The 14,554-nt window shown below is 46.6% G+C and overlaps 1 protein-coding gene across 1 annotated transcript in view; it reads right to left on the reverse strand.

Annotated features, from left to right (window-relative positions):
- Positions 1 to 6,847: 6,847 nt before the first annotated feature.
- CDK15 (cyclin dependent kinase 15) overlaps positions 6,848 to 14,554 on the reverse strand; it is a 73,849-nt gene continuing 66,142 nt past the window's right edge. Inside the window, exon 17 of the mRNA XM_044431717.1 lies at positions 6,848 to 7,519. Within this exon, the coding sequence (XP_044287652.1) occupies positions 7,410 to 7,519 (110 nt within the window). The 3' untranslated portion in view covers positions 6,848 to 7,409. The remainder of the gene's footprint in view (positions 7,520 to 14,554) is intronic.

Genomic DNA, 14,554 nt, shown 5'->3' on the forward strand with positions numbered 1-14,554 from the left:
TCATACAGGGAGAGCAGTAGGGCTGTGTATTTGGGCCATGTAAATGTTGTCATGACAGCAAAAAGTGGACTCATGGAAACACTCAGCGTAATTGTAATCCCTCAGCAATTTTCGGCATAGCAGGGCCGCTATTTGCAAGGGACGCTCTCCTCCTGGGCCTAATGCCAGTTGTAGGGGAGGCAACCTTTATCGGCTGGGTACTCCCCTCCGTATCACAGCCATGCCTCCCCTCACCATTAGCCATTGGCATGGCTGGCATTAGCAAGGGAAGGTGCCATCCTGGCTGGCCTGCCAGGCCCCTTTTCTGCCTAAACATGCATAGGACTAAGCCCTTCACACTTGAAACAAGTGAGGCCCTTTGTGGGTCACTGGGGGGGGGGAGGAAAGGAATCCCCTCCCCACCCCAGTAGACGGAATAACACAACTTGGTCAGCACTGAAAAAAGCTGTAACTCTGACAAGAAACTGTTGACTGAGGGGATGGGGTGTCTGAAGCAGGAGGACGCGTTTAAAAAGCCTCTTCGGTGTGAAAGACCTGAGTTGCAAACCTTTCCTGCCCTGCCACCCTCTTACTTCACAAAATATATCTGCAGTTGCCCTCTCTGGAGCCGAGCACTACCTCCTTTATTTTTCTCCGACTGGAGCTGGAATGGCGCGCTGAGTCTTGGGACCCAAGGCCAGCTCCATTTGTTTGTTTGTGTGTCTTCATGTTCACATAACAAGTAAGCAAGTAAGGGGGATTTTTACAACAACAGGTTGTGTGGGTGAGGGGAGTGAAACCCTAAGTGCTTCCCAACACACACCCCTTATCTGACAACCAGTCGCTTAAAAAGATGTTTCTCCTCAATCTTGATGGACTATGCTAGGAGAAAAGCACTTGCAAGGGAGCCTGGGAAGACAAGGTGAGGGAGGGGCCCCAGTCAGCCCTCACCCCCCCCCATGCATCATCTCCAGGGAAAATGGGGTGCTCCCCTCACTTCATGGAACTGAGATAGACCTGGAAGCTCAAGCAGAGCTGCACCCCGCACGACCTGCTTATGCTGCCCAAGGGCCTTTTTGAGGGAAAGACCAGGTGACAGGCAAAGGATGAGCGATGGTCATACGTGACCATTCTTCTTCCATTTGGAGCCGTGCTAGGGACCTGGAAAGATCCAGGGCTCAGGCCCACGGGACCAAAGCAAAAATCTCATGAATTTGCATTTGCTGATTTGCATATGCCACAGAGTTTCTCTCTGTGTGCCTTTAAAGGACCATGTCCCCTGAGGACACCCTACTTGTAGAAGAGACACATGCACAAGGGGAAAAAACCTCACACTGATCCAGGAGAAGAGGAACAGGAGGTGAAGCACATGTGGGCAAAAAGCCAGCGAATCCAGGGATATCAGAGATCATCAGGGCCTTTGTAGCCTTAATTTGGCAAGTGCCCATGGACAGCAACATGGGGGGGCAGATAACCTCTCAGTGACCCGGGACTCCAAATGAGTGGGCTGCCCCCTAAGGTTGCCTCTGCTCACATTTTATGCATAGCATTGAGATCACATTTCTGCTGCAGGAAGGGAGATTTTCTGAATGCTCAAACCACCCTATTTCATACCTGAGGAAAAAAGGATGCTCTCTGTGAAAGTGAATTCATTTCTATTGTGACTGCTCCGTGAAAGGTGATTGTGTGAGGTCACAGATGCATGGGAGTCATATTGTTTGAGGTTAGCGATGAGCAATGCAATTCTCTCCTTCTCTCTAGGACATGCAATTTTGTGAATATTTTAGGGTGCGATCTAATGAGCCTGCTCAGAGCGCTTCAAACTCAGAGGATTATGGGCATCCTATTATGGTAATACCATGCTCCTCGCAGAAAGCAGCAATGAATTGAAACAACTCGTGAGGAAAGGGAAAGAAGGTGCAAAACCAGGACTGCAGCTGAATATTAAGAAAAATTGTGTCTCTGGGACAATCACACAGCTTCAAGGTCAATAGTGAAAAAATTGAAATTGTGAAAGATTTTGCATACCTTGGGCCAGTCAACAATTCCAAGGGAGGCAGCAACCAAGAAATGAGCAGAAAACTAGGTCCAGAGAAATCAAACCAGACTTCCCCTAAAAGCAAGAATTTATTTATTTAAGTGTTAAGTGCCGCCTATTTTGCTAGCAGCATCCCTGCTAATTACAAATGACAACACTGACAAAATTGTGCTTCAGTGACAAGACTCACAGGAAAAGGCACTAATGCCAGGAACAGTAGAAGGGAGAAGATAACCAGCTGTGAGATGGATTGATCCTATAAAGGAAACCGCAGCCTGCAGACTTTTTGGAGGACATCTATTCAGAGGGTCATCATGAGTTTGAGCCCTTTGTAGGAAAAAGGCAGGATATAAATTGAAAAATAAATAAAAAATAAAAAGTCAGAGATGACTTGGTGGCACAGAACAGCAGCAAATTATGGCAAGAGGAACCCAGAGGCAAATCAGTACCCAGACCATGAAGCCTAGACACCTGGGGTGCGCACCGTGGAGTTATTTTGCTTTTTAAATGCATTAATTTTATTTAAGTCTGTCCATGTGGCTGAAGCCTGTGGGAATGACTTCAGCTACTAGGGGGCAGAGCTCCCAAGACAGGACTTAGCTTTGTCATTCACACCATTTGAGTCCAGAGCAGGTAGGTGAGCAGAGCTATAGGTCTTCCCCTTCCCTCTGATGAGGCTGCCCCCTTATGGACTGCTGCTTCCAGGTGCTATAGGGCCACACCGGGAAGCAGCTGTGCCTAGAGGTGCCAGTGGGCATGGGGTGGGCATAATGCCGTGTTGAAGCGTTCTCTGTATCACAGTAAGGGCCGTTTCATACCTCTGTCCATTTGCTAGTGGGAAATACGTGAGGTGTAGACAGGTGCCTGGGATATAGCATATAAAAGAACGCATGGTTTGCAAAGTGATCCTCATGCCACAAACTTTTATACTGAATGACAGTATAACTCTCCAGTATTCTTTGTGCATTGCACCATTCAGAAACTTGCAGAAAGAGAGCCAACACATAGCTATGCAGTGAAATTCTAGAAATCACCAGCTCTTGTTACTGAAGGCACACAATAAAGGGCATTTTCCCCCTGCCCATTTGCTATTTCCCATCACCAAGTCAATCAGCTGTTTTGACATGGCTCCATCACTCCCAGTGCTAACAGTGCCAAACAAATAGAAAATTATTTCCCACTGGCAAACATGCTGTTTACTTTCCCGAAAAAATTGCACTTTTCAGTCTGACAGCTGATCAAGGGCTCTCCCCACTGCTGTCAGCAGGAAGAAGTGTTTAAACACAGGGATGGGAGTTTAAACATTTTCTCATTATCAGAGAATAAAAAATAAATAAAAAATAAAAAATGCAAGCATCGAGAGCCACAGACCACCCACTGTGAGAGTAATGAAGCTGTGCCTCATGACCAGAGAGAGAGGACTTTTATCTCTGTCCCTGGTATCATTACTGAGGTGACACCTTCACATGATCCAAGGAAGGTCTTTTTCTCTGTGCTTCCCAAATGCTGTCACAGGTTGTGTGTGGGTTTTGGGGAGGGGGGTGTTAAAAAAAGGAACATTGCCCATCTTGCGCTGTTATGGCTAGCATTGTGTTAGCATTTATACTGGAGATCAGAGGTTTATTTTTCCTTTTCAGTTTCTGAAACTGGCCATGAAATTTGCTCTGTGCAAAAGAAAATGAAGAAAGTGACAGAAAATTTGATGTATTTTTTTAGAAATGTAAAGAAAAATAAGATAACTGCTAATTTCTGTTAAAAATAAAATATCCAATATGTGCAACTCAAGGACCATCCATTAAGTAGCTATTTTTAAAGGACTTTTTAATGGGGGAGAGGTTTAATGCTTCATTCACCTATATCATGGGTTGTCTAACTATGGCCCATGGGTCACATCTGGCCCGCCATGTTCATTTATCTAGCCTATCTCAGAGCTTTTGGACTCACTCGGAGAAAACCATCTCCAAGTGAGTCCAAAAGCTCTGAGCTGGCGCAGGCGTTCTTTGAAACTAAGCAGAGAGCCGGCACATGTGCCAAATTGTAACAGCTCAACTGTGTGTGCACCAGCTCTTCCCCCGCTCTCCCACTGCATGCACATACAGAGCAGGTATAAGGAGCGGGAAACAGAAGAGAGGAAGGTGGAAGAGAGAGAGAGAGAGACGAAGATGAAGAAACTAAAAGAGGATTGAAGGTAAGAAAAATGTAACTTTTTAAATCAATTTTTAATTATGTGAGCCACATCCCTGGGCCGCCTCACTGAGCCTGGGGGCAGACAGGCTGAGGCTGAAGCAGAGCGGGGCCGGGCTTCTGCACCTCCATCGCAGCATTCTTCGAGCAAGCTGCAGCCGCCTTGCTGAGCCGCCTCGCCTCTCCAGCCTCCCACTCCCGCTTCCTCGGAACCAGGGCGGTGGCGAGGACTATAACTTCCATCATGCCCAACCAGCATGGCCAATGGAAGTTGTAGTCCACCTCATCTGGACAGCACCAGTTTTGGCAAGGTTGCACTTAAACTATGGTAGTAATTAGCTCTGCATCCAAATACAGCCATTGTGCACTGTGGGAATTGTTCTGGGCTGACTTGTTTCAAATACTAAGAGTGGCATTAACAGTATTTATCCTTAGTATTTTTGCTTCATTCTTTGTAAATGCCAGTTGCAGTCATCAGCTGTATTATGCAAAATACTATATTTAGTGCTTTGGTTGTGTTGTAGCTATGTTCCTTGAATATGGACATGCTCTTCCCGACCTCATCTTGGGCTTCTGCTGCAGCCCGAGGGAGCAAAGCAAACATTTTTTAAATTTTTAAATTATTTTTATTTTTAATTATTTTTAATTTTAATTAATTTTAATATGCACTGTGCATAGGAATTTGTTCATATTTTTTTCAAACTATAGTCCGGCCCCCCAACAGTCTGAGGGACAGTGAACTAGCCCCCTGTTTAAAAAGTTTGAGGACCCCGACCTATATCCTCTCCCTTGTCACAATTGTGCTATCTTCTCCTTCTACCTTAATATGTGGTACAGTTCAAAGTCAACAAACGTGATTTTGAAATATAGTTTAATTTTCAGGTCATTAGTTTATCATGACATTCTGATGAGGTGATCTGTGAATAGCCCTCACAGAAGAGACCAACTGAAAGAAAAATCAAGTCAGTACCACTCATTTTCTTTGAGGTGACAAGTTTTGCTTTTTCCAGGTCCACCAGAACAACTCACAGGATGGTAAAATCAATACACCAGACAACCGTCCTTCCTAGAGCCCATGGAGTAACATGGGAGGCGGTCCCTCAGTAGTCACGGACTCTTGCCAGCCTTGTATTTTCATGCCTAGATAGATGTGGTTGACTTTAAAAAATCCTCTCCCTGAAGCAGGGCCACCTTGCTCAGACTTCAGAAATGAGAATAACACTTATGCCTAATGGTGACATTATTTAGTTGCATAACAGTCACATGAATAAGTGAGGGTTGCTAATGGCTAGCAGTACTGTGGATAAGAATCACTTCAGTCTAACCAGTGCTCTGTGTGTGTGTGTGTGTGTGTGCGCGTGCGTTCCTTTTTTTTTCAGATCAGAAACGACTAATAACTTCTGTGAACTCATTTACAGAGTTGCTCATATCATTTCTCATTTCTATACTTATTTGCCTCAGCTGAAGATTTGATTATTTGGAGATAAGTACATCTGCCCTAGAAGACTGAATGAAAATAGTCTGGTACAGTGAAGAGCACAGTCCTTGTTCTTGCTGGATGAATTCCAATGAGAAATGCTGCGAGAATGTGCTACCTATGAAAGGACTTGGAGATGTTCTCATAAGCAACACACACACACACACACACACACACACACACTCCAGAAGTCACGTAGCAGCACCTTCCCTATTGACATTCTGTCATTCTGTCAAGAATGCAAAGATCAAGGAGATTAAACACACACTTCAGACTCACAGTTATATCACTGGCCTGGGCAGATAGCTTCTATCGCCAAAAATCCTCCACTGGATCCATGCACAGCTCCCTTGCCATCCTCTTCTTTCCAAAAACACACATATTTTGAATGAAAGAGGAGAAGTCAATGACATGCAACTAAATCATCTGCCCACTATGCACATTTCTAGCACTCTGCTGGTGCGGAACCGTATAATGATAATCCCATTAGTGATGGCAGAAGGTCCCTCTAGGAAACTATAACAAATATTAAACAATTCCTTTTGTTGACTTTATCCATAGAGCCATCTTCCCTGGAGGCTTTGCTCAACTTTAGACTAATCCCCTCCTTCCCACAGGAGCGCTTTTGTTGGGAAAGATCGGAAGCAAACCCCAGGAATGACAAGTCTGTCTCTAAGGCTTGGATCAGTTGCTGCATTCTTACCATTTCCAGCTCTCATCTGTTCTGTTTGTGCCCCCTCCCCCCACATGCTCTGGTCCAGGAATATCTCTATCAAGAGACAGTTAGATTTATCCTAAAGGTCCAGTAATTAGATTGCACTGTTAACATTTGTCAAGAAGATTGCCAAGTTGAGCTTCTTGACATTGCTTGTCAAACAAAGGGCAACAAACGTACTATTTCCGCTTGATTGCTGGGATGTGTATTCAAGGAAAGGAGGCATGTGCCCCTTCACCTGATTCTGCCAGCATGTACAATGGGATAAATGTGTCACAGATTAAATATGTATCTGAGAGTAACTAATTACAGATTAAAGCAAGTCCGTAAAAACAATCTAAAGATTTGGTTTATGTAGCCATGTGCAGTGAATGTGCTAAAAATGTTGTTATTTGGAGGAGGAGGAGTATGAGGAGACAGAGGAGGAGAAATCTTGCTTTCACTGGGCCTGAATTAATTTGCTAAAACCCGGTCTTGTCCCTGGCTGAAACAACTGCTGAGCATTGTGGGTGTTGCCACGACTACTGCACCTGGTATGAGTTAAGTTCTACCTCATCTAACTTCTTAAGGCCAAGGAGAAATTACCTTGTGCCAACACTTAAGCCACAATCCTATGCACATGTAGACAGAAAGAAGGCCCTACTATTCCCAGAATGCTCCGCGCTGGGAGGTGTCAGCCCCTTTCCTCTTAACATTGCGTAGGATGGTACTCTTGGCTGGCAAATGGTCCAGGTGTCACTGGGAGCTGTGGACTTGCTTCCAGGAGTTTTAGACCTCCAAGGGAAGAGGCCTGCCACAGTGCTGTCCCTCAGCAAGAGTATTCCACTTGCGCCACTTCTAATTTTGTTTTGTTCCTTCTAATTGTGCCCATAAGAAGTTTCTCTGCTGTGACTGCTGTTTCGAGAGTAAATCCAGGTGCTTTCCTAACATGGAGAGTCTCAGCAGCTGTCCCCATTGTCCCATTAAGCAGCAGCCACCTCTTTCCTCACATCACCCCCACGCGTCCTGTGCTCCATTCACCAAAACTTGCTCGAGCCGACCTGGTGCTGGCTCTTCTTATATGGAGTGAAGAGGTCGCATGCTTCTGGTTTCAGCTTCACTCCAGGGGCTCGGAAGAGGGACTCTGCTATAAGGAACATGAAAGGAGAACATATCAGTCACAGTCTGGCCATCCAGAAAAGGGAGTGTGTGCACAAACCAATCTGTGGCAACATCCCTTTCTTTTGGAGGGTGGGGAGACGACTTATATGTGATGCCCCTCCGCCTAAGAGTAAGTCTCTCCATTGCTGGCTGGCCCCAGATAGCTTGAAGCAAGTGTATCCCCATGCTTATGCAAAAAGGTTTAGCAGAAACCATCATTTTTGTAATATTTCTCATACAATAAAAAACTAAGCCAACCAGCAGCTTTCGTATGCTTCTTTGGGATAAGTCCAGGGCGGGAATGTGCAATGCATTTATTTATGACATTTATATTATTTATGATTAGCATCACACAACATTTCTATACTGCCCATAGTGTAGAAGCACTTTGGGCAGTCCATGACATCTAAGTCTCCCATCCAGGTTTCAGCCAGGCCTGACCATGCTTAACCTCCAAGATAAACCAGGCTAAACCAGGCTCAACTTCCAAGATAAGGCAGATTCAGGCACTTCAGGCTATATGGAAGCTTAAGTAGAATAAAACCCATTTTACACACAAACATTTAACATCATGTTTCAAGCACAATATTAAAAACAGTGTTGGTTCTCAAAATGCAGAGTTATCCATGCGCAGCACAAAATGGGGGCAGCATGACTGATTTAATTATAATCCTGGGGAAGCCTGGGTGAACACGTATGCTTTCAGGAGGGATTTGGAAGATGCCACGTTCTTTGCCATCTAAACTACATGAGGAAGAGTGTTCCAAAGGGTGCATGCCCACTATATGGATCCAGAACCAACCTCAAATGATGTACCTGCCCCTTCCAGGGAAGGACAACTCTATCCAGGACAGGCCAGCAGCCCAATCTGCAGATGGGGGAACTGCTGGCCCCCCGGCACAAGGTCCTGTCTTTATTCAGTGTATTGACCCTCATCCAGTGAATTCAAGTTCTGTGTATTGGCCCTCATCCAAACCATAACTGCAGCCAGGCCTTGGTGAGGAACCTGCATAGCCTCTCCTGATCCAGCTGCACTGAGAAACAGAGCTAGGTGTCATCCACATACTGGTGACGTCTTGCCCTTAATCTCCAGATCACTGCTCCCAGCAGCATCAGATCAATTTTAAAAACTATGGGGACAAAAGGGTTCCTTGTGGAAGCTGACAGTTCCCCTGCCATAGGACCAATTGCCTCCCACTCACATCTCAGGAAGCCAAAGCAGGAAGAGACTATCTCATCAACGATATCAAAAAGCAATGAGCAATCAAGAAGTAGCAGGGCTACCCCTGCCCCCATCCTTCTCTGAAAGCAAGTAATCCATCAGGGCTACCAATGGTGATTCTATCCCCAGACCAGGCCTGAAACCCAACTGGGATGGATCCAGACCAACAATTTTATTCCGACGTGCCTGCAGCAAAGGCGCTGCCACTCTCAGAAAGGGGGTCTTTGTGGCTTGAGATGTTTTAGGCAATGACTCCTACCAGACCTAACAAGCCTAGCCAAGGGTGGGGGGTGAGACAATTTGTAGGTCAAACTATCTGGAGGGCTGCATGTTGCCTACCCATGGAGATAGAAAAAGCTTCCTCTTGGATAAGGCAGTCTGTTCCTGAAATATCTTTACTGTCTCTCTCCAGCTATTGTTCTTGGATCTTCCCATAGCAATTCAACACTAAATTATCAGTGCTCATAAGAGGAACAATACACTAACAGAAGCATGTCCACATGTAGTTCTAATAGTGAACCAAAAGCAAATGGATTTATTGGCAAAGCTCCCATGCACATCTATCTTTAGTTATCACAAATCCCCATAATTTAACAAGTACGCAGAAGGTGGCATTACAAGAAGCACTCCAAAGCAACTGAGTCAGGAATCTGTTATTTATATTCTCAAAATAGTTGTGTGAAGGATTTGACTTGTGCTCAGCTCTAATTGTGGACAAGGCTGATATGGCTTCGTGAGCCCGGAAACGTAATGAAATAGGAGCCCAGCACTTGCCATCATGCCAGGGCAGGAGAAGCTACTGAATCTGCATCCTTGGCTCTAGTAGCCAACTGCAGATCAGATGAAGCTGCCAGGTTTTCAGCAGCAGAATGGCAGCATTTCCTTCCACAGGTCACCTCTGCCCATGACTGCTTGATGGGACATGGAGCCTGTTCTATGGGTAAAAATGCCTAGGTCAGACATAGACTGTATTCAGAGAACATGAGAACGCACAGTTCATGGCTGAGGGAGAGATGAGTGTGCTTTGGGTTGAATCATGGTTTGTTGAAACATGGATTATCGACTGAACTCAGATGATCTAACATAGAAACAGAGCCTCCCGGGCCATCTAGTCTGACCCCCAGCTCCAGCCGGCTCTGCTCACAGCATGCCCACCATGGGCATGTCTAGCCTATCCTTGAACACTCTCACCGATGGGGCTCCAACCACATCCTGTGGAAGCCCATTCCATACCCTCGGGGTCCTAACTGTCAGAAGTACTTCCTGGCATCCAAATGGAACCTTGGCTCCCTGAGCTTTACTCCATTGGAGCGCGTCCTGCCCTCCTCTGCAGGGGAGAACAGGTCTCTACCCACCTCTGTGTGACATCCCCTCACATACCTGCATGTCGCCAACAGGTCCCCTCTGAGTCTCCCCTTCTCCAGGCTGAAGAGACCCAGTTCCCTCAGTCTTGCCTCATACCCCATCCCCTGCAAACTGGCCACCAACTGTGTGGCCCTACGCTGCACTGATTCTAACCTGGCAATATCCTTCCTGTAATGAGGGGCCCCAAACTGAACACAATACTCCAGTTGTGGGCACACCAGAGTTGTATAGAGTGGTAGTAATACCTCTCTCGATCTAGAAGTCACACTTCTGGCTATGCAACCAAGGGTGGCGTTGGCCCTCTTGACCACCGCATCACACTGCTGACTCATGTTCAGCCTGCAGTCAGCCAGCACTTCGAGGTCCCTTTCACAAGTGCTGCTCTCCAGCCACTTGTCCCTAACCTTTGCACTTATCCACATTGAATGCCGTCCTGTTGTCTCCTGCCCACTTCTATTGTCTGTCCAGATCCTTTTGGATCTGGAGTACCTGCTCCTCAGTTGTGGCCACTGCCCTGGTTTTAGTATCGTGTAAGAATTTGATCATCAGGCTGGTCACCCCTTCTTCCATGTCGTTGATGAAAAGATTAAACAGGATCGGCCCCAGACAGAGCTCTGGAGGACCCCGCTTGTCACTGGTCACCATCCTGATGATTCCCCACTAATGGTTACCCTCTGCTTTCGGTCAGTCAACCATGCCCTAATCCATCGGACAGTGCAGTGATCTATCCCAAAACTACTGTTTCTCAACCAGGATATCATGGGGCACTTTGTCAAAGGCCTTGCTGAAATGCAGGGAAACCACATTCCATGCTTCCCTTCCGTCTAGCCACCTTGAAACATTGTCATAGAGTTCCACAAGGTTTGTCTGGCAGGACCTGTTTTTGCGGAAGCTGTGTTGTGTGGCCACCAGCCTCCCTTCCCTATCTTAGCATCACTGGATCTCTCCCTATTATGAGCCTTTCCATTTTTTTCCCTACAATGGACGTAAGGCTGGAATGTGGATTGTCACTGGACCATAAACGGTTGTTGAAATATGAATAATCCTTTTGCCTGAACACAGCTTCTCTAACAAACTATGGTTGGTTAAACACGAACAACTCTTAGTTCACAGCACAGCAACAAATGATGGATTCTCTCCATGGGTTGTTCTTGTTTATCCAACCATGGTTTGTTAGAGCAGCTGTGCTCAGACAACAGGATTATTCATATTTCAACAACCGTTTATGGTTCAGTGACAATCCACATTCCATCCACATACAACCCAAATTCAGTCATGTTATCTGAACCCAGACTTTTGCCAGAGCAACAATTGGCCCTGACTTGGCATTCAAGCTGTCTTTCAGCCTGAATTTCTATCCTATTGTGTCTATCTCGTGCTACTTGCTCCCGAGCCCTCCTTCCTTGGACCACTGATCCAGCTACGATGCCGACTGCCATGGACCTCACCTGTGGTTTGTTTTGACGCTTGAAACTTTAAGTGACTGGAGTTGCTGGTCCCCGACTGCAATCCTGGGCGGTTCCTGATGAAGCTTTCGAGGGCCACAGCCTTGTTTCATTCACAAAAATGCACAGGGGGCCCGGAGGGCATCGTCTCCTACTTGTAACACTCTCCCTCCCAGGTTGCAGCACCACTTCTACCTTTTTCCTGACCTCTGGGAGACATGAATGGCATCACTGCACGATACCGTCTGACGGGTGATGCCAGGGGCCCTCCACCTGGAGGCACCGCTTGTTTGCTCGTATTGCCACTTCACCAGCCCACCAGAACATTTCAGGGGGCAACTTCTACTCGCTGCACTTCTGCTTTTCCGCACAGCTTACACTGTGTGAAGCCAGTGGAGAGAGCACCCAGGTTGCATCATTTCTGCCTGTGTTTCAGTCCCTGTAGCCCTCCGAGAATAGTATTGCATTATTATGACATTACATTTCTATACCATCCATAGCCAAAGTTCTCTGGGTGGTTCACAGTATTTAAGTCACTCATCCAGGTTTTAACCAGGGCCACCCTGCTTAGCTTCCAAGGTCATTCTGCTTTGGGTTACCCTCTCCTCCAAGTCAGAATGTGGAGGAATCCTACAGTAATATTTTCCTAATATCATGCTATAAAACAGTTCCAAAACTTGCACAAGTTTCCCTTTCCCATTTGATTGTGTGTATGCAGAACAGAGCAGTACAGCTGGGATTCTCTAACATGGGTTCCTGGCCTTATAGAAGTCTTATCTGGAAATTCTCTTTTTTAAAATGGCAGGAGCTCTGAAAAAAATAATAATTTGGCATAACAGTAGTGGGAATGCAGGCTGCTAATCAAAAGGATTCAAATCTTTCTGTGTGCTGCCAAGCTCTCCTCCTCCCACCCAGCGGAGGGGTGAGGGGGTGGAAAGAGAGAAAGAGTGAGGGGGGGGGAGAGGGGGAGAGAGAGAGAGACAAAAAGACAGAGTGAACTAAAGGCTCAGAGCTTCTCTTCTTCAGCAATCTTAACAAATGCAAAAGCTTCCACTCCACTGACTCCTCATTAACTTACTGAATCTGACAGTCTAATTATCGCGGCTGCTTTGCGCTTAGAATAAATAAATATGAAAGTGGATGTTTAAAGAAAATGAGAAGGAAAATGCCATCATCCAGACAGTCAATAGAGAGAGTTTGTTTTAAATTTTTATATTTGTACATAGAGCATTTTTGGGGGGAAGATAATGAGATAGTTGTCCTTCAGACTAATTGAGTTTCTCAGTTTGTGGATGCTTGCTTGTCACCATCTCCAGCATTAACTTGCAAACTTTTGTTCCTGGCGAAACCTCGCCTCTCCAGCATTTTTCTCCACTGATACACAGGGGGTGGCAGGAGGATCTGGGCTACTCAGCAATGGACATGAGTGGCAGGGTGTGGGGTGTGCCCACAGCATCACCGGCAGCAAGCCAGCCCATCTGCCATCTCCCCTGATGGGAATGCACCTCGGGAACCCCCAGCAGGTGTGGTTTCTTTCAGGGAGCACGGCATGATGGCTAAAATGGGGCTCCAAAAGCCACTTGAGACCCCACTTGAGAGCTCGCCTCTGACAGAGAAGTCCAGCAGCTCGGGCGACGGAGTGGGAGTCAGGGTCCCAGTTCCCCTTGGCCAAGAAGCTCAGTAACCCAAACCTTTACAACCCTGCTCTTCCAGGCTTCTATGCCAGGGGCTGATCCTGGGGTTGCCTGCAGGGGAAGCAGGAGCTCTGCCAGTAAGTGAGGACAAATCCCAGAACGGAACCGTCTCCTGCAGGATAAGGGTGCTTTGATGGTGAGATGGCCCTGCCTCATTCATGGAATTGCGCAGGGATCCAAACACCACGGTCCTCTCCTGCGTTTCCCCACCACTTTCCTGCCTCTTCTCTTACTGCAGCTAAGCCCCTGAGGAGAAAAGTTGGAAGAGCTGCATGATGCCTCCCTGCTGCTCTGGAAGCCGCCCAAGGCAGGGAATGGCGGGAAGACGGGACTGCAACTGGTGCAGTGCTGAAGGGCATGGGACTGGGACTCAGGCGATCGGGGTTCTAGGCCCCACTCAGCCAGGGAGCTCCCTGGGAGGCTTAGGCCCAGTCACACTGCCTCACCACCTGCCCTACCTCACAGCCTGGTTGTAAGGATAAAATCAAGAGGAAGATTATGTAAGCCACCTTAAGTTCCTTGCCAGAAAAGAAATACAATGGGTAGATGGATGTTACAATGAACTACCACGTCAAGGCTCAGGAGGAACCACACAATCCACATAGCTGAGCTCTTCCTTTCAGGGGAGGTTTTTCCTCTTATAAAAAGCAACCACATTTGAGGCAGCACTTTGCTGTTCGCCCACAGGGAGGAGAGGGTTATCTTAGCCCATTCCCCTTCATGCTCTTTGCTGCTTACAATCTCTCCTCCCCATTTTTCCTGCTGGGGAAAATAAATGCACACAGGCAGCTTGGGGTGAGACTTTAGCCCAAAGGAGAAGGGCCAAGAAGTACCTGCACAGATCTTCCTTTTCCCATTTCAACATCAGTAGCTGCATTGTGTGAAGTACAACAGCCCCAGCACCAAAGCAAGCGATCTTAAGCACTTGGCCTGCACTTGCACCTCCCATGCCTCCAACTTGGGTATATCTATTTTACATGCACATTACAAGGAGAATTGAGAGCAGCCTATGAAATATTTTGGGCACACTATCGCACTGTATCGGTGGTAACTATTATTACAGCAAGACAGCTTTTCTGAAGAGGGCATTTATTGTGCACTCATCTTCCCCTGCTTGCAGTTGTTCAGGGGTTCTTTAGATGATGTTATGAACAGTTTCACTTCTGTTGTAAAGAGCGCTTTAGGTGAGTGGTATAAAAGTGTCATTAAAGCAAAAGATGACACTTTTTCCACATGTGTATTTGTGCTATTCCATGATACCACAATGCCACCTAGAAGTCATGTAGTGAAAAAGC

Source organism: Varanus komodoensis, unplaced genomic scaffold (genome assembly GCF_004798865.1).
Source record: "Varanus komodoensis strain SLA01 unplaced genomic scaffold, ASM479886v1 scaffold23, whole genome shotgun sequence".
NCBI classification, from domain to species: Eukaryota; Metazoa; Chordata; class Lepidosauria; order Squamata; family Varanidae; genus Varanus; species Varanus komodoensis.